This window comes from Erinaceus europaeus, chromosome 7 (genome assembly GCF_950295315.1).
Source record: "Erinaceus europaeus chromosome 7, mEriEur2.1, whole genome shotgun sequence".
In the NCBI taxonomy this organism is placed as follows: domain Eukaryota; kingdom Metazoa; phylum Chordata; class Mammalia; order Eulipotyphla; family Erinaceidae; genus Erinaceus; species Erinaceus europaeus.
Window position 1 is genome coordinate 42,976,480 of NC_080168.1, and position 24,893 is coordinate 43,001,372.

The following is a 24,893-nucleotide window of genomic DNA, read 5'->3' on the forward strand; positions in this document are numbered from 1 at the left end:
CTATGGGACTACATCAAATTAAAAAGCTTCTTCACAGCAAAAGAAACCACTACCCAAACCAAGAGACCCCTCACTGAATGGGAGAAGATCTTTACATGCCATACATCAGATAAGAGTTTAATAACCAACATATATAAAAGAGCTTGCCAGACTCAACAACAAGACAACAAATAACCCCATCCAAAAATGGGGGGAGGACATGGACAGAATATTCACTACAGAAGAGATCCAAAAGGCCGAGAAACACATGAAAAAATGCTCCAAGTCTCTGATTATCAGAGAAATACAAATTAAGACAACAATAAGATATCACTTCACTCCTGTGAGAATGTCATACATCAGAAAAGGTAACAGCAGCAAATGCTGGAGAGGGTGTGGAGTCAAAGGAACCCTCCTGCACTGCTGGTGGGAATGTCAATTGGTCCAACCTCTGTGGAGAACAGTCTGGAGAACTCTCAGAATGCTAGAAATGGACCTACCCTATGACCCTGCAATTCCTCTCCTGGGGATATATCCTAAGGAACCCAACACATCCATCCAAAAAGTTCTGTGTACACATATGTTCTTGGCAGCACAATTTGTAATAGTCATAACCTGGAAGCAACCCAGGTGTCCAACAACAGATAAGTGGCTGAGCAAGTCGTGGTATATATACACAATGGAATACTACTCAGCTGTAAAAAATGGTGACTTAACCGTTTTCAGTCGATCTTGGATGGACCTTGAAAAACTCATGTTGAGTGAAATAAGTCAGAAACAGAAGGATGAATATGGGATGATCTCACTCTCAGGCAGAAGTTGAAAAACAAGATCAGAAAAGAAAACACAAGTAGAACCTGAAATGGAATTGGCATATTGCACCAAAGTAAAAGACTCTGGGGTGGGTGGGTGGGGAGAAAACAGGTCCATGAAGGATGATAAATGACATACTGGGGGTTGTATTGTTAAATGGGAAACTGGGGAATGTTATGCATGTACAAACTATTGTATTTACTGTTGAATGTAATTAATTCCCCGATAAAGATATAAATTTAAAAAATAAAAAAATAAAGAAAAAAGAAAAGGAAAGAAAAAGAGGGGTCAAGCAGTGACACACCTGGTTAAACACTTACATTACAGTGTTCAAGGACCTGGATTCAAACCCCAGGTCCCCACCTGTAGGAGGAAATCTTGAGTGGTGAAGAAAGGCTGCTGGTGTCTCTCTGTCTCTTTCCCTTTCTCTAGTAGTTTCATGATTAGCCAACAACTTGTTTGGCTTTATATGTTAACTCTTTTTCAGCCACCAAGTTGCAGATGCTACCATGATGCCAACCTGACTTCCCTGGGCAGATGACCCCACCAATGTGTCCTGGAGCTCTGCTTCCTCAGAGCCCTGCCCCACTAGGGAAAGAGAGAGACAGGCTGGGAGTATGGATTGACCTGTCAACGCCCATATTCAGCGGGGAAGCAATTACAGAAGCCAGACCTTCCACCTTCTGCAACCCCACAATGACCTTGGGTTCATGCTCCCAGAGGGTTAAAGAATAGGAAAGCTATGTGTGTGTGTGTGTGTGGTGGGAATTGGATATGGTTCTGGTGATGGAAATTGTATGAAATTGTACCCCTCTTATCCTATGGTCTTGTCAATACTTCCATTTTATAAATAAAAAAAAAAAAAGAGAAAAGAAAAGAAAAAGAGGGGCCAGGCAGTGATGCATCTGGTTAAGCACTCACATTATAGTGTGCAAGGACCCAGGTTCAAGCCCCTGGTCCCCCACCTGTAGGAGGAAAACTTCTTGAGTGGTGAAGCAGGGCTGCTGGTGTCTCTCTCTTACCTTCTCTCAATCTCCCCCCTCTCAATTTCCCTTTGTCTCTGTTCAATAATAAATAATTAAACATTTAAAAAGGAAGAAAAAAGAAAAAGAAGAGGGAAGGGGGCTGGGTGGTGGCACACCTGGTGGAGCACACACATTACAGTGGTCAAGGAACTGGGTTAGAGCCCCTGGTCCCTACCTACCGGGGGAAAGCTTTGCGAGTGGTGAAGTAGGGCTGCAGGTGTCTCTCTGTCTCTCTCCCTTTCTATAAACCCCTTCCCTCTCGATTTCTGGCTGCTTATATACAATAAACAAATAAAGATAATAAAAAGATTTTTTTTCTTTTTTTTTTTTTTTTCTCCTCCAGGGTTATTGCTGGGCTCAGTGCCTGCACCATGAATCCACCGCTCCTGGAGGCCATTTGTTCCCCCTTTTTGTTGCCCTAGTTGTTGCAGCCTCGTTGCGGTTATTAGTTGCTTTGTTGTTGGATAGAACAGAGAGAAATGGAGAGAGGAGGGGAAGACAGAGAGAGGGGGAGAGAAAGATAGACACCTGCAGACCTGCTTCACCGCCCGTGAAGCGACTCCCCTGCAGGTGGGGAGCCGGGGGCTCGAACTGGGATCCTTACACCGGTCCCTGCGCTTTGCGCCACGTGCGCTTAACCCACTGCGCCAGCGCCCGACCCCCAATAAAAAGATTTTAAAAAAGGAAAAGAAAAAGGGGGGAAATAAAAAGAGGGGAAGTATCCAGAGCAGTGGATTCGTCACGCAAGCACAGAAACCCAGCAATAGCCCTGGTGGCAAAATAATAATAATAATAGTAATAATAATAATAATAACAATAACAATGATAATAAATTAATGAATTCAGTGAAATTTCAAGGATGGGTTCAGTAGCAATTATATGTGGAAGGCGGTTGCATTTTCTACAGACCTGCCCTAAGAACAGTATTCTCTATGCAAGAGCACATTCCTTTCACTTATTTCCTTTTTGTTGCCCTTGTTTTTTTATTGTTGTTGTAGTTATTATTGTCATTGTTATTGTTGTTGTTGGATAGGATAAAGAGAAATGGAGAGAGGAGGGGAAGACAGAGAGGGGGAGAGAAAGATAGACACCTGCAGACCTGCTTCACCACTTGTGAAGCGACTCCCCTGCAGGTGGGGAGCTGGGGGCTCAAACCGGGATCCTCACGCCAGTCCTTGCACTTTTGCGCCACCTGTGCTTAACCCGCTGCAGTACTGCCTGACTCACAGCACATTCCTTTTGTCAGAACTCGGGTAATAAAACACCTCAGGAAGCTTGACAATAGGGCAAAGTCAGAGGCTTCTGAGAATGTTACCTGAATTGACACTAGGAAGCATTCAATTCACCATACTTACCTAGCTGCTGGGAGACTTCAAGTTAAGTAGTCACAGTGCACACAGCAGCCAGTGGGTTGGGAAGACATTTTTCTGGTTTTCTACACAGTCCCTACCTCCTACCACACAGATATGTCACAAACAAAATGCATCCTACTTTTTTTTAATTATTATTTTTTTTTTGGTCATCTTTGAGTCTCCCAGATCTGGATCAACTTTTTCAGATGGATGACAGATATAGATAGATAGATAGATAGATAGATGATAGATGAAATATAGGTAGGTGATAGAGATAGCTAGACGATAAGTAGAGAGATGATAGATAGATGAGAGATAAGACAGAGATAGATGATAGATAGATGATAGATGAAATAGAGATAGATGATAGAGATAGATAGATGAGAGATGAGACAGAGATAGATGATAGATGATAGATGAGATAGATGATAGATGAAATAGAGATAGATGATAGGTAGATAGATGATAGATAGATAGATAGATAGATAGATGATAGATGGATGAATGGATGGATAGAAGACAGACGGATAGATGTCACAACACTGAAGATTGCCCAAGTGTTATAGTGTTGCCATATGATGCCAGGTAGGTCAAACAAGGACCCTGCACATGGTAAAGCTAGTAGCTTCCCAGGTAAGCTATCTCACTGGCTCGTTAAGAACTAAACAAAACAGGGAAAAAAAAGTGTGGTGGACTTGGTTGAGCACACATTACATTGTACAAGGACCAGGGTTCGAGCCCCCAGCCCCCACCCACAGAGGGAAAACTTCGCAAGTGGTAAAGCACTGATGCAGATGTCTCCCTGTCTCTCACCTTCTCTATCTGTGACATCTATCTGCCCCTTCTCAATTTCTGGCTGTCTCTATCCAATGAATAAATAAAGATAATTAACACATTTAAATTTTTAATCTTTATTTATTTATTGGATATAAATCAAGAAGGAAGGGGGAGATAGAGGAAGATAGACAGAGAGACACCTGCAGCACTGCTTCACCACTCATAAAGTTTTCCCCCTGCAGGTGGGGACTGAGAGCTCCAACCTGGGTCCTCATGCATATATACATGTGCACTCAACCAGGTGTGCCACCACCTGACCCCCCCCAAATTTTTCAAGTTTATTTTCTTTAGAAAGAGAGAAATTGAGAGGGGAAGAGGAAATAGAGAAGGAAAGAGAGGGGCCAGGTGATTCAGTGTACATATTACCATGCTCAAGGACCCAGGGTCAACCCCCGCATCCCCATCTGCAGGAGGGAAACTTCACAAGAGCTGAAGCAGGTCTACAGGTGTCTCTTTATCTCTCTTCTTCTCTAGCTCCCCTTCTCCTCTCAATTTCTCTCTGTACTATCAAGTAAAATAAAGTGAAAAACAAATGTGACATATTCTATTAAAAAGAAAGAAGACACAGAGAGAGAGAGGAGAGAAAGTGAATCCAAAGCACTTCTTGTTTGTTTGTTTTTATTTTGGTACAAGGACTTGAACCCAGGGCCACATATCAACAAGACATAGTTTCTATTGCTAAGATACCTCCCTGCCCTTCCATTGTCATCTGATTCCTTTCTTCTCTAATAGCTTCAATGTGTTTATGTAAATCATTGCAACTCCTTCCTGGAGCAGGTGCAAATAAGCAACGTTCGGTGGAGCTCTAACACTTTAAGTGTTCAGAAATATTCCATCTGCCTCCCAGCAGGTAGAGCTCCCCACTGAACAAGGGTCACCACAAAGGCTATTTCCAGGCCATGAACAAGAATTACTCACAGGCTGCAGCAATTCAGGCCTCGCTGAGTCTGGTCTGACTTTTCCTTTGAGGACCATAGGGTTGAATTCCACAATCTTAAAGTTTATTTCTCTCAGTTTGGAGTGTTCAATCCATTTTCTAAAGAGACAACAAAATGAACACCTTTAGGACAAACCTCTACCTTCCCTCCAGCAGCTGCCTCAGAGTCCATCTGTGCCCATCTTAGAACGTCAGAAATACTTGACTAGTCAACAATTTGTTCTGCTTTATATCTTTAAACTGTTTCTTTTTAAAAAATTTATTTCCTTCTTGTTGCCCTTGTTGTTGTAGTTATTATTGTTGTTGATGTCGTTGTTGGATAGGACAAAGAAAAATGAGAGAGGAGGGGAAGACAGAGAAGGGGAGAGAAAGATAGACACCTGCAGACCTGCTTCATTGCCTGTGAAGTGACTCCCCTGCAGGTGTTGAGCCAGGGGCTCAAACCAGGATCCTTATGCCGGTCCTTGCGCTTTGTGCCATGTGCGCTTAACCCACTGTGCTACCGCCCAACTCCCTCTGCTTTATATCTTAATGCTTTTTCAGCCACCAAGTTGCAGATGCTACCAGGATGCCAGCCTGACTTCCCCAGACAGACGACCTCACCAATGTGTCCTGGAGCCCCACATCTCCAGAACCCCACCCCACTAGGGAAAGAGAGAGGCAGGCTGGGAGTATGGATCAACCTGTCAATGCCCATGTTCATCGGGGAAGCAATTACAGAAGCCAGACCTTCCACCTTTTGCATCCCTTCTTGGGTCCATAGTCCCAGAGGCATAAAGAATAGGAAAGCTGTCAAGGGAGGGGATTGGATACAGAGTTCTGGTGGTGGGAATTGTGTGAAGTTGTACCCCTCTTATTCTATAGTCTTGTTGGTATTTTTAATTTTATAAATAAAATATAATTAATTTTAAAAAGTCAGGAATAAAATGTGTGTGTGTGTGTGTGTGTGTGTGTGTGTGTGTGTGTGTGTGTGTGTGTGTAACCTTAGTAGAGTTTAGTCTATAAATCCTTCTGATTCTTTTTTTCCCCACTTGGCCTGGTTTCAAATCTTTCCTCCTCCTCTTCCTTCCTTCCTTCCTTCCTTCCTTCCTTCCTTCCTTCCTTCCTTCCTTCCTCTCTTCCTCCCTTCTCTCCTTCCTTTCTCCCTTCCTCTTCTTTCTTTTCCTACCTCCATCCTTTCTTTTCTTTTTTTAAAAAATACAAACTCTCTTTACAAAGAAAATGAAACAAAATAGTAATAACCAAAAAATCTCCCCAGATACACATAAGCTCCACAGGAAATTGGAAGAACAAAGAAGTGTTTCTTTTTTCTTCTTTTTTCTTTCCTTAAAAGTAGCATCTGTGTGTGCTAGTATTGCCATGTGCTAACAGCTCTAGAAGTCTATGAAATGGAACTTCCTGCTGAACCTTTAGCTGTGGCTGAAATCACTTCACCCTGCTGTTTTGTTCATCTTTCAAAAAAAGAAAATTAAAGGGATTTAAAAGGCATATGGTGTATATATGTGACTGAACAGGGCAAGACCTCATGCAGGCAAAGCATGTGCTCTACCACTGAGCCATCTTCCTGGCTGCTAGTCTTCTACTTAGATGACTTGAATTTATCTTTTATTTCTCTCCTTCTCTCTTTCTCTCTCCCTCCCTACCCCCATGGAAATGAACCTAGGGTCTTGCACATGTGTGATACCATTGATCAGCCTTCCCATCCCAACTTCTTTTCATCTATATGCTTAGAGAAAAAAGAGTGGAGGGAAGACACAGAGAGACATCAAAGCACTACTCCACCATATACCACCCATGGAGATCCCTTGGTGTCAACCATGGTGCCTCCAGGTGGTGCTGGGTCTCGAACCCAGGGCCATGCACACTGTAAGACATGTGGTTTGTCATCAGGGCTCTCTCCCAGCTCCTAGTATTGTATATGATAGGATAGGGATGGCTTTGAGATCAAAATATAGTCAATGATGATTGTGAGCCTTATTAAAGTAGTTACATTAATAGATTGCCTGGAAAAGAGAAACCATGCCAAGAGAATTTCATATAAATTGCTAAAAGATTGGTGTTCTTGGAGGCTGGGTGGTGGCACACCCGGTTAAGCACACCTAGTGCATAGTGATATACACAAGGACCCAGGTTCAAACCCCCTGGTTCCCATCTTCAGGGGCAACATTTCATGAATGGTGAAGCAGGTCTGCAGGTATCTTTCTTTCCCTCCTCTTTATCTACCCTCCCCTCTCAATTTCTCTCTGTCCTGTCAAATAGAAAGAAAAAAAAAAGGCCACCAGGAGCAGTGGGGATTCGTAGTGCAGGCACCAATCTGCAGTGATAACCCTGATATAAAGAAAAAAGATTGATGTTCTTTGGTTCATTAGACTATTTTTATTATTTTATTTATTTATTATTGATAGAGACAGAGAGAACTTGAGGCGGAAGAGATAGAGAGGGAGAGAGACAGAGAGACATCTGCATCCCTAATTCACCATTCATGAAGCTTTCCCCCTGCAGGTGGGGACCAGGGTTTGAACCTGGGTCCTTGTGCATTATAATGTGAGTGCTTAACCAGGTATGGCACCACCTGTTCCATTCATTAGACTACTTTTTTTTTTTTTTTTTGCCTCTGAGGTTATTGCTGGGGCTGAGTACCTGCACTACAAATCTGCTGCTCCCAGAGGCCTTTTTTTTTAAAAAAATTGTTGCCTTTGTTATTATTGTTGTTTTGTTATTGTTATTGCAGTTGTTGTTGTTGGACAGGACAGAAAAATTGAGAGGAGGGAAGACAGAAATGGGGAGAGAAAGATAGATACCTGCAGACCTGCTTCCACCCCCTTGCAGGTGGGGAGCCGGGGGCTCAAACCAGTATCCTTAAAGCCGGTTCTTGCACTTCGTGCCATGTGCGCTTAACCTGATGCGCTACCGCCTAACCCGCTGCCACCCAGCCCCTCTTTAGACTATTTACTTCTGCCATGATGCATCACCCTACCAGACCAATGAGATTTTAATTTCATCAACTAGGCAATACATTTAATCAAGTAAAGCTCATGTTCATCCCCTCATTAATTCCAATAACATTTTATGGAACAAAAAAAGGGAGTTAATTTAAGGAAATACAAAGATGATTTAAAGAACATAGAAACCGCCCAAGTCTATATTCCACATATTACCGTATTCGAGACAGAGTGTTCCGGAGTCCAACCACATAGAACAAAATGTTGGCATCTGTGTTGCTGTAGATGCTGTTGATGGCAGCCATGGCCGCGCCCATTCTCCCCGCCGCTGCACAGATCACCACAGGAATTTCATCATCCATTTCCCCAGGAGCCGTAGCATCTTCATCTAAAGAGAACAGAGGCAGTATTGGAACATAAAGGAATTTCATGGTGGAGGCAGTTACCTTGTCCTCCACACCGTTGCTCTGAGGGAAGACAGCATAGAGTAGAAGAGGCGGTCAATTGTTTCCCAATACTCACTTTCCCCTTGGTAGATTATTTGGATAGAAAGATGGATGGGGGCGTCGGGCGGTAGCACAGTGGGTTAAGCACATGTGGTGCAAAGCGCTAGGACTGGCATAAGGATCTCAATTCGAGCTCCCGGCTCCCCACCTGCAGGGGAGACGCTTCACAAGTGGTGAAGCAGGCCTGCAAGGTCTATCTTTCTCTCCCCCTCTGTCTTCCCCTCCTCTCTCCATTTCTCTCTGTCCTATACAACAACAACGACATCAATAACAATGATAATAATAACCACAACAATAGTAAAATAACCAGGGTAACAAAGGAAAAAAATGGCCTCCAGGAGCAGTGGATTCGTGGTGCAGGCATCGAGCCAAGCCCCGCCAATAACACTGAAGGCAAAAAAAAAAAGATGGATGGATGGATGCATGTATACCTGAGTGGATAGAAGGACAGACAGATTCATGCATGCGTGGATGGATGAGTAGATAGATGGAAAGATGGATGGATGGATGGATGGATGGATGGATGGATGGATGTGAGTGGATAGATGGAAAGATGGATGCATATGTGAGTGGAGGACAGATGGATTGATACATGCTATGCATGTGAGTGGATGAAAGGAAGATGGAAGGAAGGAAGGAAGGATGGATAGATGGATGGATGGATGGATGGATATGAGTAGATGGATGTAAAGATAGATGCATATGTGAGTGGATGGACAGATGGATTGATGCATGCAAGTGGATGAATGGAAGGAAGGAAGGAAAGAAGGAAGAAAGGATGAATGGGTGGATGGATGGAAGGATTGGTGGGTGGGTGGATGGATGGATGAATGGATAGATGGGTGATGGATGGGTGTATTAGATACCCCTATTTGAGCACTTTACATGGGGAAAATATGTTCATGTATGTGCCTCCATCACTAGATATAAGCTTATTAGATTATCACCTGAGAGTCTGGCACTTGGCAAGTGCTTAACGAAAGTTAGCTGAAATGAACTGAACTGATATTCTGACTTTAGAAGATAAGGACCCAGAGGAATAGTATAAGGGAATCTCAGGAATCAATAGAATGGGGACCTTAATTTAATAAGAGGATGTGAGCATGGATAAAATGGATAAAAATTGTTCATGGATAAAAATTGTTCATGTGAGGCTACAGCAAGAAGGTTTACTCTTTGAGGCCTAAAGAGCCTCAGGAGGGTGGGGGGGGGGAGTAGAGAGCATAATGGTTATGCCCCAACAAAAACCCTGGTGGCAAAAAAAAAAAAAGTTTTCCCTTTTAGAAAGTCTACACAAATGAGATCATACAATAGGTGGTCTTCTGGCCAATTTTTCTTTAACTTTCAATGTTTCAATTAGAGACACTAATTCCTGTGGCTCCCAAGTCCTAGATTCAATCCCCAGCACCACCATAAGCCATATCTGAGCAGTGCTCTGGGATAATAATCATAGTAATAATAACAACAACAACAGTAACAATAATAATGATAAGCCTCAGGAGAAAACCCTACTATCACCTTGATCTTTGGCGGCCAGCATTTAGAATTCTATAAAAATTAATTTCTGGGGAGTCAGGTGGTAGTGCAGTGGTTAAGTGTGGTGCAAAGCACAAGAATCAGCATAAGGGTCCTGGTTCGAGCCCCCGGCTCCCCACCTGTAGGGGAGTCACTTCACAGGTGGTGAAGCAGGTCTGCAGGTGTCTATCTTTCTCTCTCCCTCTCTGTCTTCCCCTCCTCTCTCCATTTCTCTCTGTCCTATCTAACAACGACAACATCAACAACAACAATAATAACTACAACAACAATGAAAAACAAGGGCAACAAAAAGGGAAAATAAATATTAAAAATTTATTAAAAAAAATAATTTCTGGGGAGTCAGGCAGTAGCACAGCTGGTAAATCACAGGTGGCACAAAGCGCAAGGACTGCCATAAAGATCCCGGTTTGAGCCCCTGGCTCCCCACCTGCAGGGGAGTCACTTCACAGGCGGTGAAGCAGGTCTGCAGGTGTCTATCTTTCTCTCCTCCTCTCTGTCTTCCCCTCCTCTCTCCATTTCTCTCTGCCCTATCTAACGACATCAATAACAACAATAACTATAACAACAATAAAAAACAAGAGCAACAAAAGGGAAAATAAATTAAATTAAATTAAATTAAAAAATTAATTTCTGTAATTTCAGCCACTCAGTCTGGCATTTCATTATGGCAGGCTAGGCAGATGATTATAGATTCCTTAGAGTTTACCTGCTGTAAGTACTCAGTCCAGTACTTTCAAGTGAAGCTATAGAATCATGTAGCCATCATCACCATTTCTTTTTATTTTTAATACTTATTTATTTATTTATTCATTCACTTTTTGTTGCCCTTGTTGTTATTATTATTGATGTCATTGTTTTTGGATAGGACAGAGAGAAATGGAGAGAGGAGGGGAAGACAGAGAGGGGGAGAGAAAGACAGACACCTGCAGACCTGCTTCACCACCTGTGAAGTGACTCCCCTACAGGTGGGGAGCCAGGGGCTTGAACCATGATCCTTATGCTGGTCCTTGTGCTTTGCGCCACGTGCTGGCACCCCTCAGCTGGCCTGCAGACAATCCACTCCCAACCCAGCCTCTGGTAACCACCGTTCTGCTCACTGACAATATAAGTTTGCCCTTCTAGGGGCCGGGCAGTGACACATCTGGTTGAGTGCATACGAACCCAGGTTTGAGTCCCTGCTCCCCACCTGCAAGGGGGGCCACTTCACAACTGGTGAAGCATATCTGCAGGTTTCTATCTTTCTCTTTCTCTCTGTCCTCCTCCTGTCCTCTCTCAATTCCCCTGTCTCCTCTCTGTTCTGTCAAATAGGAACAAGAAAGGGGGAAAAAACATGGAAAAATGGCCACTGGGAGCAGTAGATTTGTAGTGCTGGCACTGAGCCCCAACAATAACTCAGGTGGCAAAAAAAAAGTTTTTCCTTCTAGAAAGTCTACACAAACATGGGAATCTGGGGGATGTTATGCATGTACAAACTATTGTATTTACTGTTGAATGTAAAACATTAATTCCCCAATAAAGAAATAAATTATAAAAAAAAAAGAAAGTCTACACAATGTACCCACTCTGGGGTGGGTGGTGGGGGAGAGTATAGGCCCTGGAAAAGGAGGACAGAGGACCTAGTGGGGATTGTATTGGAAAACTGAGAAATGTTATGGATGTACAAACTATTGTATTTACTGTCCACTGTAAAACATTAATTACCCCCCCCCCCAGAAAAAAAGAAAGTCTACACAAATGAGATCACACAATATATGGTCTTTTGGTCATTTTTTTTCCTTTAACTTTCAATTATTTATTTATTTGCCTCCAGGGTTATTGCTGGGGCTCAGTGCCTGCACTATGAATCCACTGCTCCTGGAGGCCATTTTTTCCCTTTTGTTGCTCGTGTTGTTATTGTTGTTGGATAGGACAGAGAGAAATGGAGAGAGGAGGGGAAGACAGAGAGGGGGAGAGAAAGATAGGCACCTGCAGACCTGCTTCAATGCTTGTGAAGCGACCCCCCTGCACGTGGGGAGCCGGGGGCTTGAGTCAGGACCCTTACACCGGTTCTTGCGCTTTGAGCCACATGTGCTTAACCTGCTGCGCTACCGCCCAACTCCCTTGTTGTCATTATTTAATTAGAAATAGAGGGGCCAAAAGGCATAAAGAGAGTGAAAGAGACCACAGCACTGAACATGAACAATGAGGTTTAAATGAACATGAGGAGCATCTGAAAGGAGAATGATGTCCATACAAAAACATGTATGCAAATACTGTTAGAGCATATTCACAGCAGCAGCAACTGGAGATCCATGAGTATCTACAGAGATATATAATTCTCACACAAGGGATTAATTTTCAGTGATGAAAAGAAAGAAAGTACTGACACGTGTTGTAATGTAGATAAATGCTTTACAGTGCAATCACTGACATATACATTATGTCATTTCATTATATAACAGCTCCCAAAGTTGTCTTCCTGTGCTCCCTCTGCCTCCAACCCAGGGCATCACTTCATTCACTTTGTGTTTTAAGTGTTCATGTCTTTCGCTTAAAAAAAAGAGGGAGTCTGACGGTAGCGCAGCGGGTTAAGTGCACATGGAGCAAAGCCCAAGGGACCGGCGTAAGGATCCTGGTTCAAGCCCCTGGCTTCCCACCTGCCTGGGAAGTCACTTCACAGGTGGTGAAGCAGGTCTTCAGGTGTCTATCTTTCTCTCCCCCCTCTGTCTTCCTCTCCTCTCTCCATTTCTCTCTGTCCTATCAAACAATGAAGACATCAACAACAACAATAACTACAACAACAAAAACAACAAGGGCAACAAAAGGAGTCCTGCGTCCACAGAGCCCTGCCCCACTAGGGAAAGAAAGAGATAGGCTGGGAGTATGGATCAACCTGCTAACGCCCGTGTTCAGAGGGAAAGTAATTACAGAAGCCAGACCTTCCACCTTCTGCACCCCATAATGATCCTGGGTCTATATTCCCAGAGGGATAAAGAATAGGAAAGCTTTCAAGGGAAGGGACTGAATATGGAGCTCGGGGGGTGTGACTGTGTGGAAATGTACCCCTCTTATCCTGTAGTCTTGTCAATATTTCCATTTTATAAATAAAAATTAAAAAAAGAAAGAAATGGAACTGCATGCATGTGATGTGCCAAAATAATATTTATCTTTGGCTGACAGAGCTATAAGTAATATTCTTTTCTGTTCACAGTTCTTCTTCTAGCGTTTGCCCTTCTTCCGTAGCCAGTCAACATCAGGTTGAGCCTGATGTAAAGTTTCGAGACCTCCTTTGAATCTGGAGAGGTGGCAGTCGTTGACTATGTGGGTCATAAGTCTGTCTGTAGCCGCAGGGGCAGTTCGGGTCGTCTCTGGCTCCCCAGCGATGGAACATAGCGGCGCACCGGCCATGGCCTGTTCGGTAGTGTGTACATTTGCTGGATTAACACAAAAAGTAAACTCGGGCCAGGAGGTGGCGCACCTGGTTCAATGCACACATTAAAGGACCCACACATTAAGCACATAAGAACCCAGGTTTGGGCCCCTGGTCCCCACCTGCAGGGGAAAAGCTTTGTGAGTGGTGAAGCAGGGCTGCAGGTGTCTCTCTGTCTCTCTCCCTCTCTATCTCCCCTTTCCCTCTCGACTTCTGGCTATCCAATAAATAAATAAAGATAATTTTTTAAAAAGTAAGTTCATGGGGCTGGGTGGTAGTACAGTGGGTTAAGCGCAGATGGTGCAAAGTGCAAGGACTGGAGTAAGGATCCCAGTTTGAGCCCCCAGCTCCCCACCTGCAGGGGAGTTGCTTCACAGGCTGTGAAGCAGGTCCGCAGGTGTCTATCTTCCTCTCCCCTTCTGTCTTCCCCATCGCTCCCGATTTCTTTCTGCCCCATTCAACCACAATGACAGCAATAACAACAATAATAACATAATGATAATCCTGGAGACAATAAATAAATAAATATAAAAAGTAAGTTTATTGAAAGTGATTCGGGAGATGGAGCAATGGATAAAGCATTGGATTCTCAGGCACGAGGTCCTGAGTTCAATCCCGGGCAGCACATGTACCAGAGTGATATCTGGTTCTTTCCCTCTTTCCTCCTGTCTTTCTCACTAATAAATAAATAAAATATTTTTTTAAAATAAAGCATTATCAACACACTTTCAGTGCTTCTTTCTCTCTTTCTTTCTTCTTTCTTGCTTTTTAGAGGATTAGCTTTGTAGGTTTTAAGGCTGTGAAATGCCATCTCACTTAATTCACTCCAACAACTGCTTTGGCAACTACAAGAGGATGGAAAGACCATGTGGGACTTTTTCAAGCTGAGAGTGTGGCCAGAGTGCAGAGAGCAGGATGTCTTTATGTGAGGCCTCAGTTTCAATCCACAGCACCATATGTGCCAGAGCATAGTGGTGCTGGGTTTTTTTTTTTCTTTCTCTCTCCCTTTCTCTCACTCTCTCTCTCTCCCTCCAATTTTTTCTTAAATAAATCTTTAAAAGAAATATAAAGCTGAGAGTTATGAGGCTATTAGTGTGCTGATGAGAATGAACCAATAGGGAGAAGAGAGAGAGCAAAATACCCAATGAGCCCCAGTTGGCAGAATAGACCACTCAAATAGGGGTGAAAGAACCAACAACAGCGTCTTCAACAGAGAGCTTATCAGAAATGTGAATTCTCAGACGCTACCCCAAATCTACCGATTAAAAAACTGGGGCCTCCTAGTTTCACTCGTATGTGGAGTATATAGAACTGGAACACACACACACACCACACACACACACACACACACACACACACACACACACACACACACACACGGGCGCGCTAAGGAGACAGCATAATGGCTTTTATGTTTGAGGCTGTGAGTTGCCAGGTTTAATCCCCAGCACCACCATAAGCCAAAGCTAAGCAATGTACTGGCAGAAGACAAAACAAAACAACATCTCTAAGAGCTTGAGAGAACTATGGTGGTTATCCTTATGCTGGTGGGGGAACAGACCACTGGTGTTAAGTGGTATGAAACTTTACCCATATTATTTTAAAAAATATTTTATTTATTTATTTATTTATTTTCCTTTTTGTTGCCCTTGTTGTTTTTATCATTGTTGTGGTTATTATTATTGTTTCTGATGCCGTTGTTGCCGTATAGGACAGAGAGAAATGGAGAGAGGAGGGGGAGACAGAAAGGGGGAGAGAAAGATAGACACCTGCAGACTGCTTCACCGGATGTGAAGAGACGCCTCTGCAGGTGGGGAGCTGGGGGTAGGACCTGGATCCTTATGTTGGTCTTTGAGTTTCGCGCCATGTGCGTTTAACTAGCTGAGCTGCCGACTCCACCCCAGCACCATTTTTTTTTTGTAATTTTTTTTTGTTGTTGTTATTGGATAGAGACAGAGAGAAATTGAGAGAGAAGGGGAGGTAGAGAGGAAGAGAGACAGAGAGACTTCTGCAGACCTGCTTCACCGTCTGTGAAGTGACAGGTGGGGATGCGGGGGCTCTAACTGGGATCCTTAAGCTGGTCCTTGCGCTTTGCGCCGCGTGCGCTTAACCCTCTGCTACCGCCTGACTCCTTTAGTTTTTTTTTCCTCCCTTCTGTTGCTGTTGTTGTTTAACATTGTTATAGTTATTGATGTCGTTGTTGTTGGATAGGACAGAGAGAAATGGAGAGAGGTGGGGAAGACGGGGAGAGAAAGGCAGACACCTGCAGATCTACTTCACTGCTTGTGAAGCGACTCCCTTGCAGATGGGGAGCCAGGGGCTCGAACAGGGATCCTTCCGATGCTTGCGTTTTGTACCACTTAAGCTTAACCCGTTGCGCCACCGCCCGACTCCCCCCAGCACCATATTTAAAATAATATTTGTGGTTGTAAAATATATTTAATATAAAATTTACTTGTGGCCTGGGAGGTGGCACAGTAGATAAAGCATTGAACCCTCAAATATGAGGTCCTGGCATATGTGCCAGGGTGATATTCTAGTTCTCTTTCTCTATTTCTCTCTTTCTAATTAATAAACAGCTATAGAAATTATCCCTGAGGGGAGTTGGGCGGTAGCACAGCGGGTTAAGCGCACATAATGTAAAGCGCAAGGACCGGCATAAGGATCCCAATTGAGGCCCGGCTCCCCACCTGCAGGGAGTCGCTTCACAGGCTGTGAAACAGGTCTGCAGGTGTCTATCTTTCTCTCCCCCTCTCTGTCTTCCCCTCCTCTCTCCATTGCTCTCTGTCCTATCCAACAATGATGACATCAATAACAACAACAATAATAACTACAACAATAAAACAAGGGCAACAAAAGGGAATAAATAAATATTTTTTTAAAAAAGAAATGATCCCTGATCATCCTTCTTTCTGATTAATAAGTGAAATATTAAAAACAAAAAAAAACTCTACCACTCTACAGAGATGGCACTTTGATGACAAGTCAGGTCAGCTAACACATATTTTGGAGCAATGAGAAAATGACAAGACATCTTTTCAGTAAAAATGAAAGTTGACACACACACATATATATCAGTCCAGGAGGGGGTGTAACGTGAGGGTCTGAGTTTGATCCTCACATATGCCAGAGGGTGGCTTTAGCCTATTTCCCTTCCTCTCCCTGTCTCTCTCAATCTATCTTGTGAAGTAAGTAAAACAAATATTTAAGTAAAATAAATAAGTAGAGCTGACAAGATAGTTCATATTGTGCCTGTTTTGTCACGAGCAGGACTCAAGATTCAAACCCAGTCTCTGCCAGATTGAAGGAAACATTGGTGCCCTGGAGTTTCTCTCTGTGTGTGTCCTCTTTCTATCCAAAAAAGTCATCCCTTAAGTCTGCATCTTGCTTGACCCAGAACCCTCTGCCTGGGTTTCCAAACCTTCCTTCTACCTCTATAAATATGGCTAGAAAGAATCAAGCAAGATTTTCCATCATCTCTGAGCTACACTACCATGGGTCTCTTTCTCTCTCTCTCTCCCTTCCTGAAAGAATAGCTGATGTTGTTGAGGGACAAGGTACTGCCCAGAACATAGGAGTGGTGACAGGCGTGGCTTGGAAAGTGAGGTTGAGGCTTGGGTTTTAAAACCTAGAGTCTTGGAGAGCTTGGACTCTCTGCCTGGGCTGTCAACCACCATGGAAGTGTCCTTTTACACTTTTTCTTGCTCTCTGACCAGATTACCAAGTGATCACCATCCATCCCCAGTGTTGATTCCGGTCCAGGAAAGTATCTGCTCTGTCTACCCCTCATCTCCTGGGGCCCATCATGACAGCTGCTCAGACTCTCCCCTCAGTGATCTCAGCTGGTATGAAAGCCCAGCTCCCCTGACAACTGTTGGAGACAATTGTGGGCCTCTAGCAACCAAGTTGCAGATATTATCATGATGCCATCCTGACTTCCCTAGTCAGATGACCTCATTAATGTTTCCTGGAATCCCACCTCCGCAGACCCCAAACCCACTAGGGGAAAGATAGGCTGAGAGTGTGGATCCACTTGCCAACATCCATGTTCAGCAGTGAATCAATTACTAGACCTTCCAACTTCTACACACCATAAAGAATTATGGTCCATACTCCCAGACAGATAAAGAATAAGGGACCTTCTAATGGAGGGAATGGGACATGGAACTCTAGTGGTGGGAATCATATGGAGTTGTATCTCTGTTCTCTTACAACCTTGTTAATAAAACTTATTTAAAAACATAAAAAAGTCATCCCTTATGCAAGCAGACTCTCATGCCTGAGGCTCCAAAGTCCTAGGTTCAATCCCCTACACCACCATAAGCCAGAGCTGATAAGTGCTTTGGTAAAAAAATAACAATAAATAAAAGCCAAAGGGGTGAATCCCCAGTGACAATAAACAGGTAAAGAAGCAAATCAATCAATCAAGAAATGACCCTTAGGGGGCAGGCTCTGGTGCGCCTGGCTAAATGTACACATTAAAGTGCACAAGGATGCAGGTTCAAGCCCTGGTCCCCATCTGTTAGGGGAAAGCTTTAAGCGTGGTGAAGCAGGGCTGCAGGGGTCTCTTTCCTTCTCTACCTCCTCCTCCCCTCTCAATTTCTCTCTGTCTCTACCCATAAATAAATTAATTAATTAAAATAAAAGATTTTTTAAAAATTTAAAATGTGCTTCCTTTACTATTTTTTAATACGTTTAAATATATATATATTGATTGATTTTTTTTTTTTTTTACAACTTTTTAGGATCCATCCACTTTTTTAACTTTTTTTTTTTTGCCTCCAGGGTTATTGCTGGGGCTTGGTGGCTATTACTTCCTTTTTGTTGTCCTTGTTGTTTAACATTATTGTGATTATTATTATTGTTGTTGTTGTTGATGTCATTGTTGTTGGGTGGAACAGAGAGAATTGGAGAGAGGAGGGGAAGACAGAGAGGCAGAAAGAAAGATAGGCATTTGCAGACCTGCTTCACCACCTGTGAAGTGACCCCCCTCCCCTGAAGGTAGGGAGCTGGGGGCTTTGCACCATGTGCACTTAACCTGTTGTGCTGCCGATCGACCTCCCACCTTTACTATTTTTAAAAAATTTATTTGAAGGAGGGGCAGATAGAGAGAGAAAGAGGAGAGGGCGGGAGTAGATAGTATAATGGTTATGCAAAGAGACGCCAAGCCTGAGGTTCTGAAGTCCCAGGTTCAGTTCCCCACACCACCATAAACCAGAGCTGTCCAGTGCTCTGGAGAGAAGGAAGAGGAGGAGGAGGAGGAGGAGGAGGAGGAAGAGGAGGAAGAGGAGGAGAAGGGGGGAGGAGGAGGAGGACAAGGGGGAGGAGGAGGAGGACAAGGGGGAGGAGGAGGAGGAGGTCTGGGAGGTGATGCATCAGATTCTCAGGTCTGGGAGGTGATGCATCAGATTCTCAAGCATGAGGTCCCGAGTTCAATCCCTAGCAGCACATGTACCAGAGTGATATCTGGTTCTTTCTCTCTCTCCTCCTATCTTTCTCATAAATAAATAAATAAAACCTTTTTTAAAAAAATAAAGGAGGAGGAGGAGAAGAAGAAAGAGAGAGGAGACAAAAAAACAGAGCATTACTCTGGCAGATGTGATGCCCAGGATTAAACTAAGCGCCTCAAACTTGAGGGTTCAACACTTTATTCACTGCACCACTTGCCAGGTCATGCACCTTAACTATTTTTTAAATTAATTAATTAATTAATGTATTTATTCCCTTTTGTTGCCTTTGTTGTTTTATTGTTGTTGTTATTGTTGTTGGACAGGAGAGAGAGAAATGGAGAGAGGAGGGGAAGACAGAGAGGGAGAGAAAGACACCTGCAGACCTACTTCACCACCTGTGAAGAGACTCTCCTGCAGGTGGGGAGCCGGCTGCTCGAACCAGGATCCTTACGCTGGTCCTTGCGCTATGGGCCACCTGCGCTTAACCCACTGCGCTACCGCCCGACTCCCACCTTAGCTATTTTTTTTTTAATTTTTTATTTAAGAAAGGATTAATGAACAAAAACATAAGGTAGGAGGGGTACAACTCCACACAATTCCCACCACCCAATCCCATAACCCACCCCCTCCCATGATAGCTTTCCCATTCTCTAGCCCTCTGGGAGCATGGACCCAGGGTCGTTGAGGGTTGCAGAAGGTAGAAGGTCTGGCTTCTGTAATTGCTTCCCCGCTGAAGCGTTGACTGGTCGGTCCATACTCCCAGTCTGCCTCTCTCTTTCCCTAGTAAGGTGTGTCTCTGGGGAAGCTGAGCACCTTAGCTATTTTTAAGTGCACATTTCTTGGGCAGTAGACACTCTCTTAAAAAATTTTAAAAATATTTATTTATTTATTTCCCCTTTTGTTGCCCCTTGTTGTTTTATTATTGTAGTTATTATTGTTGTTGCTGCTGTCGTTGCTGTTGGATAGGACAGGGAGAAACAGATAGAGGTGGGGAAGACAGAGAGAAGGAGAGAAAGACAGATACCTGCAGACCTGCTTCACCACCTGTGAAGCAACTCCCCTGCAGGTGGGGTGCCAGGGGCTTGAACCGGAATCCTTACGCTGGAACTTGCGCTTCGCACCATGTGCACTTAACCTACTGTGCCACCGCCCGGCTCCCGACACTCTTTTAAAAAAATTTATTTATTTTTATTTAATAGAGACAGAAAGAAATCAAGAAGGGGTGGGGGAGATAGAGTAGGAGAAGCATGGGTAGATAGCATAATGGTTATGCAAGGAGACTCTCAAGCCTGAGGTTCCCCTCCATCCATACCATAAAACCAGAGCTGAGTAATGCTCTGGTAGAGAGGAAGAGGCAGAGAGCACCTGCATCCCTGCTTCACCATTTGTGAAGTTATCCCTCTGCAGGTGGGGACTGGGGGCTTGAACCTGGGTCCTTGTGTATGGTAATAAGTGCACTAAATGAGGTGTGCCACCACCCGGCCCAGCAGGATACTCTCTTTGTAAATACATTTATACTGCTCTGCAACTATCACCCCCATTGCCATTTTCTTTTTTATTGCCTCCAGGGTTATTGCTGCACCATGAATCCACTGCTCCTGGAGGCCACCACCCCACTTTTGTTGCCCTTGTTGTTGTAGTTATTATTGTTGTTGATGTCGTTCTTTGTTGGATAGGACAGAGAGAAATCGAGAGAGGAGGGGAAGACAGAGAGGGGGAGAGAAAGACACCTGTAGACCTGCTTCACCATCTGTGAAACGACTCCCCTGCAGGTGGGGAGCTGGGGACTCAAACCGGGATCCTTACACCAGTCCTTGAGCTTTGTGCCATGTGCACTTAACCCGCTGTGCTACCGCCCAACCCTCCACTGCCATTTTCATCTCATAAAACTGAACCTCTTTCCCCATTAAATCAGAATTTCACACACCCCTGGCCCTGCCCCTGGCCACTCTCTGCAGGTCACATCCATGGAGTCACACAGTAATTGCATCTTTGTGGCGGGTTTCTGCACTTAGCATACCTGCTTGGTTCCTGAGCACAGTCCCTTTTCGGACTTGCTTATAGAGAATCCCACAGAGGGTCACAATCAGAAGGAACAGCAGCAGCTGATTAACTGAAAAGAGAACAGACAATGTTCAAGTTTAACCCGAAATCACAAAATACTAGCCATGTGATCAGGGGCCTTCCTTGGCACACTTAGGAGGCCTGGACTAGGAGCCAACTTTCAGCAGAAGCCTTGAGAGGTAAAGGCTTCACTTCACCTGGGGAGGGCCAGGGGGATAGCATGGGCCTTGCATTCCTGTGGGTCCAAGTTCGAGCCCTGGTACTGCCATATGCTAGAGCTGAGTGGTGCCCTGGTCTCTTTCCCTCTCTCCTCTCATAATAATAAATACATCTTTTAAAAAAATGGGAGGGGGTGCCTGGGCTGTAACACAGCAGGTAAAGCGCACATGAAGCAAAGTGCAAGGACCAGGGTAAGGATCCCGGTTGGAGCCCCCGGCTCCCCACCTGTGTGGGGGGGGTAGCTTCACAAGTGGTGAGGCAGGTCTGCAGGTGTCTATCTTTCTCTCCCCCTCTTTGCCTTCCCCTCCTCTCTCCATTTCTCTCTGTCCTATCCAACAACAATGGCAATAACAACAACAATAATAACAACAACAAAGACGATAAACAACAAGGGCAACACAAAGGGAAAATAGTCTCCAGGAGCAGTGGATTCATAGTGCAGGCACTGAGCCCCAGCAATAACCCTGGAGGCAATAAATAAAATAAAATAAAAATTCTAAAAAAAAAAGTAGGGGCTGGGCAGTAGCGTACCAGGTTAAGTGCACATAATAAAGAGCACAGGATCTGGTGCAAAGATGCTGGTCCTGGTTCGATTCCCCAGCTCCCCACCTGCACAGGGGAGCAGGGGTGTCACTTCACAAGTGGTGAAGCAAGTTTGCAGGTGTCTATCTCTTTCCCCCCTCTGTCTTCCCCTCCTCTCATGATTTCTCTCTGTCCTATACAACAACAACAGTAACAATAACAATGAAAAAGATGGCCTCCAGGAGCAATGGATTCATAGTGCAGGCACTGAGCCCTAGCAAAAACCCTGGAGGCAAAAAAAAAAGAAAAAAAAGAAATTAATTTGGAAGCCCTAGAAGTCACGCTTTCTAGGCATGAAGCCGTGGGTTCCAACCTCAGCACTTAAAAAATAAAATAAAATAGCTAGCCTGCAATACTGTTAAAGCACAAAAGCACACAAAAATAGAAGTTTTTATTGTTTTGCTATGGGAGTTATTGCTAGGCTTGGTGCTTGTACTGCAAACCCACTGCTCCCAGTGGCTAGTATTTCATTTATTATTTTTACTTCCTATTTTAATTGGATAGGACAAAGAGAAACTGAGAGAGGGGGAGGTAGGGAAAGAGAAAGAGAGACACCTGCAAGACCTGCTTCACTGTTTCTGAAGCTTTCCCCCTGAAGGTGAGGAGTGGGGGCTCAAACCTTGGTCCTTGTGCACAGTTACATGTGCACCAGATGTGCCACTGCCAGCCTCCCCACACACATACATTTAAAGAGGGATCCAGAAGTTTGGGGAAAAAGGGAAAGAGGGGGCTGGGTGCAAGTCTTTGGGCTCAATGTTGGGAAAAGACCCAAGTTGAGGTTGATAGTGTTCTGCAGATACCTATCACTATGAGATGAGAATTTTTTTAAAAAAAATTCTTTATTGGAGGATTAATAGTTTACAGTCAGCAGCAAGATACAATAGTTTGCATAATATTTCCACATAACAATACAACCCCCACTAGGTCCTCCTCTGCCATCGTGCTCCAGGACCTGCACCCTCCCCCCCCCCTGCCCAGAGTCTTTTACTTTGGTGCAATACACCAAACCCAGTCCAAATTCTGCTTAGTGTTTTCCCTTCTAATCTTCTTTTTCAACTTCTGCCTATGAGTGAGATCATACTCATCCTTCTGTTTCTAACTTATCTTACTTAACATGATTCATTCAAGCTTCATCCAAGACAAGGTGTAGAAGGCAAAATCACCATTTTTAGTAGCTGAGTAGTATTCCATTATGTATATATACCACAATGTAGCCACTTGAGATGAGAAACTGTACATGTGTCAACACTGTACTATAAATCATTAACCCCCTCCCCAATAAAAAGATAATAAAAAGGAGGGGATCCAGGCTAGCAGCTGGCAGGTGGTTCACATGGGATCATTCCTGCAGGATCACATCAAATCAAGACATTTTTTAGGACAAAAGTGACACACCATGCTGAGTACACATGTTCTAATTCACAAGGACCCAGGTTCAAGCCCCTGGTCCCCACCTGCAAAGGGGAAGCTTCACAAGCAGTGAAGCAGGTCTGCAAGTATCTCTCTTTCTCTATTGCCTCCTCTGCTCTTGATTTCTCTACCTCTTTCCAATAAATGATTTTCAAAACTTAGAAAAGAAAAGAGGTATTCAAAGAACAGGCAATACTTCTATAACTCGTGTAACACCACGGCAATAACGACGATGACAACAACAACAGTAATAATAACAACGATGAACAACATGGGCAACAGAAGGGAAATAAATGGCCTCTAGCTTATGACAAGCTAGCACTTGCTAAGAGTGCAAATTCAGAGTCATTACAACATTTTTTTTCTTAGTTAATTCAACCACCAGATATGAATGATGTGCAGAGGGTGGGTGGAGGGTATATAGCATAGTGGTTATGAAAAGAGACTCTCATGCCTGAGGCTCCAAGGTCCCAGGCTCAATCTCCACGACACCATAAACCAGAGCTGAGCAATGCTCTGATAAAAAAAAAGAGGGGGCAGGTGGTAGCCCAGTGGGTTAAGCGCAAATGGCTCAAAGTGCAATAACCAGCTTAAGGATACCCGTTTGAGTCCCCAGTTCCCTGCAGGGGAGGAGGGAGAGGTCACTTCACAAGCAGGTCTGCAGGTGTCTGTCTTTCTCTCCTCCTCTCTGTCTTCCCCTCCTCTCTCCATTTCTCTCTGTCCTAGCCAACAGTGATGACAACAATAACAACAGCAATAATAATAGCAACGATGAACAACATGGGCAATAGAAGGGAAATAAATGGCCTCTAGGAGCAGGAGCAGTGGATTCATAGCGCAGTCACCCAAGCCCCAGCGATAATCCTGGAGGCAAAAAAAAAAAAAAAAGAAAGAAAGAAAGAAAGAAAAAGAAAAAAAAGGAAGTTGCCACCCTCTAAGTACAAGGTTAGAGAAATGCAATGTTTCTTCCATCTCTAAGATTTCAGGATCATTTGTACCAGAGCAGGAACAATTGCCCAGGGAAATTGGTTGCAGGGACAGGGTGTGTGACAGCATTTTTCTTTTCTTTACTTTTCTTTTCTTTTCTTTTTTCTCTTCTTTTCTCTTTTCTTTCCTTTTCTTTTCGCTGTTTAAATTATTTATTTATTTTCCCTTTTGTAGCCCTTGTTGTTTTTTTATTGTTGTTGTAGTTATTATTGTTGCTGTTATTGATGCCGTCATTGTTAGACAAGACAGAGAGAAATGGAGAGAGGAGGGGAAGACAGAGAGGGAGAGAGAAAGATAGACACCTGCAGACCTGCTTTATCGCCTGTGATGCGACTTACTTGAAGGTGGGGAGCCAGGGGTTCGAACTGGGATCTTTAAGTCGATCCTTGCGCTTTACACCATGTGCGCTTAACCTGCTGCACTACCCCCGACTTGCGATAGCATTTTTCTAAATGAGGAGCATGTGCCACCACATAAGGAGACATCATAGTGGTTATGCAAATGGACACTCATGCCTGAGGACCTGAGGTCCCAGGTTCAATCCTCAGCAACAATAAACCAGAGCTAAATAGTGCTCTGGCAATAAAAAATAAAACAGGGACCAGGTGGTGACACACCTGGTTGAGTACATGTTACAATGCTCAAGGAACCACATTCAAGTCCCTAGTTCCCATCTGCAGGGGGAAAGCTTCACAAGTGGTAAAGCTTTGCTGCAGGCATCTCTCTGTTTCTCTCCCTATCTCCCCCTTCCTCTCAATTTCTTTCTCTATCCAATAATAAATTAAAAGAGTCAATTTATGGGCTAGAGAGTTAGCACAGTGGTTTCAGCAGCTGACTTTCATGCT

General features: G+C 44.0%; 1 protein-coding gene across 7 annotated transcripts in view; it reads right to left on the reverse strand.

Moving 5' to 3' along the window:
• The window catches only part of GLT8D2 (glycosyltransferase 8 domain containing 2), a 91,910-nt gene that overhangs the window by 18,402 nt on the left and 48,615 nt on the right, over positions 1–24,893 (reverse strand). For 4 of the 7 annotated variants that reach the window (XM_060194310.1, XM_060194308.1, XM_060194307.1 and 1 more), the window contains 3 exons: positions 20,807–20,899; positions 8,102–8,273; positions 4,925–5,042 (listed from right to left, as the gene is read on the reverse strand). In XM_060194310.1, the coding sequence (XP_060050293.1) occupies positions 4,925–5,042; positions 8,102–8,273; positions 20,807–20,899 (383 nt within the window). The remainder of the gene's footprint in view (positions 1–4,924; positions 5,043–8,101; positions 8,274–20,806; positions 20,900–24,893) is intronic. The other 3 variants (XM_060194312.1, XM_060194313.1, XM_060194311.1) reach the window with 1 other exon arrangement.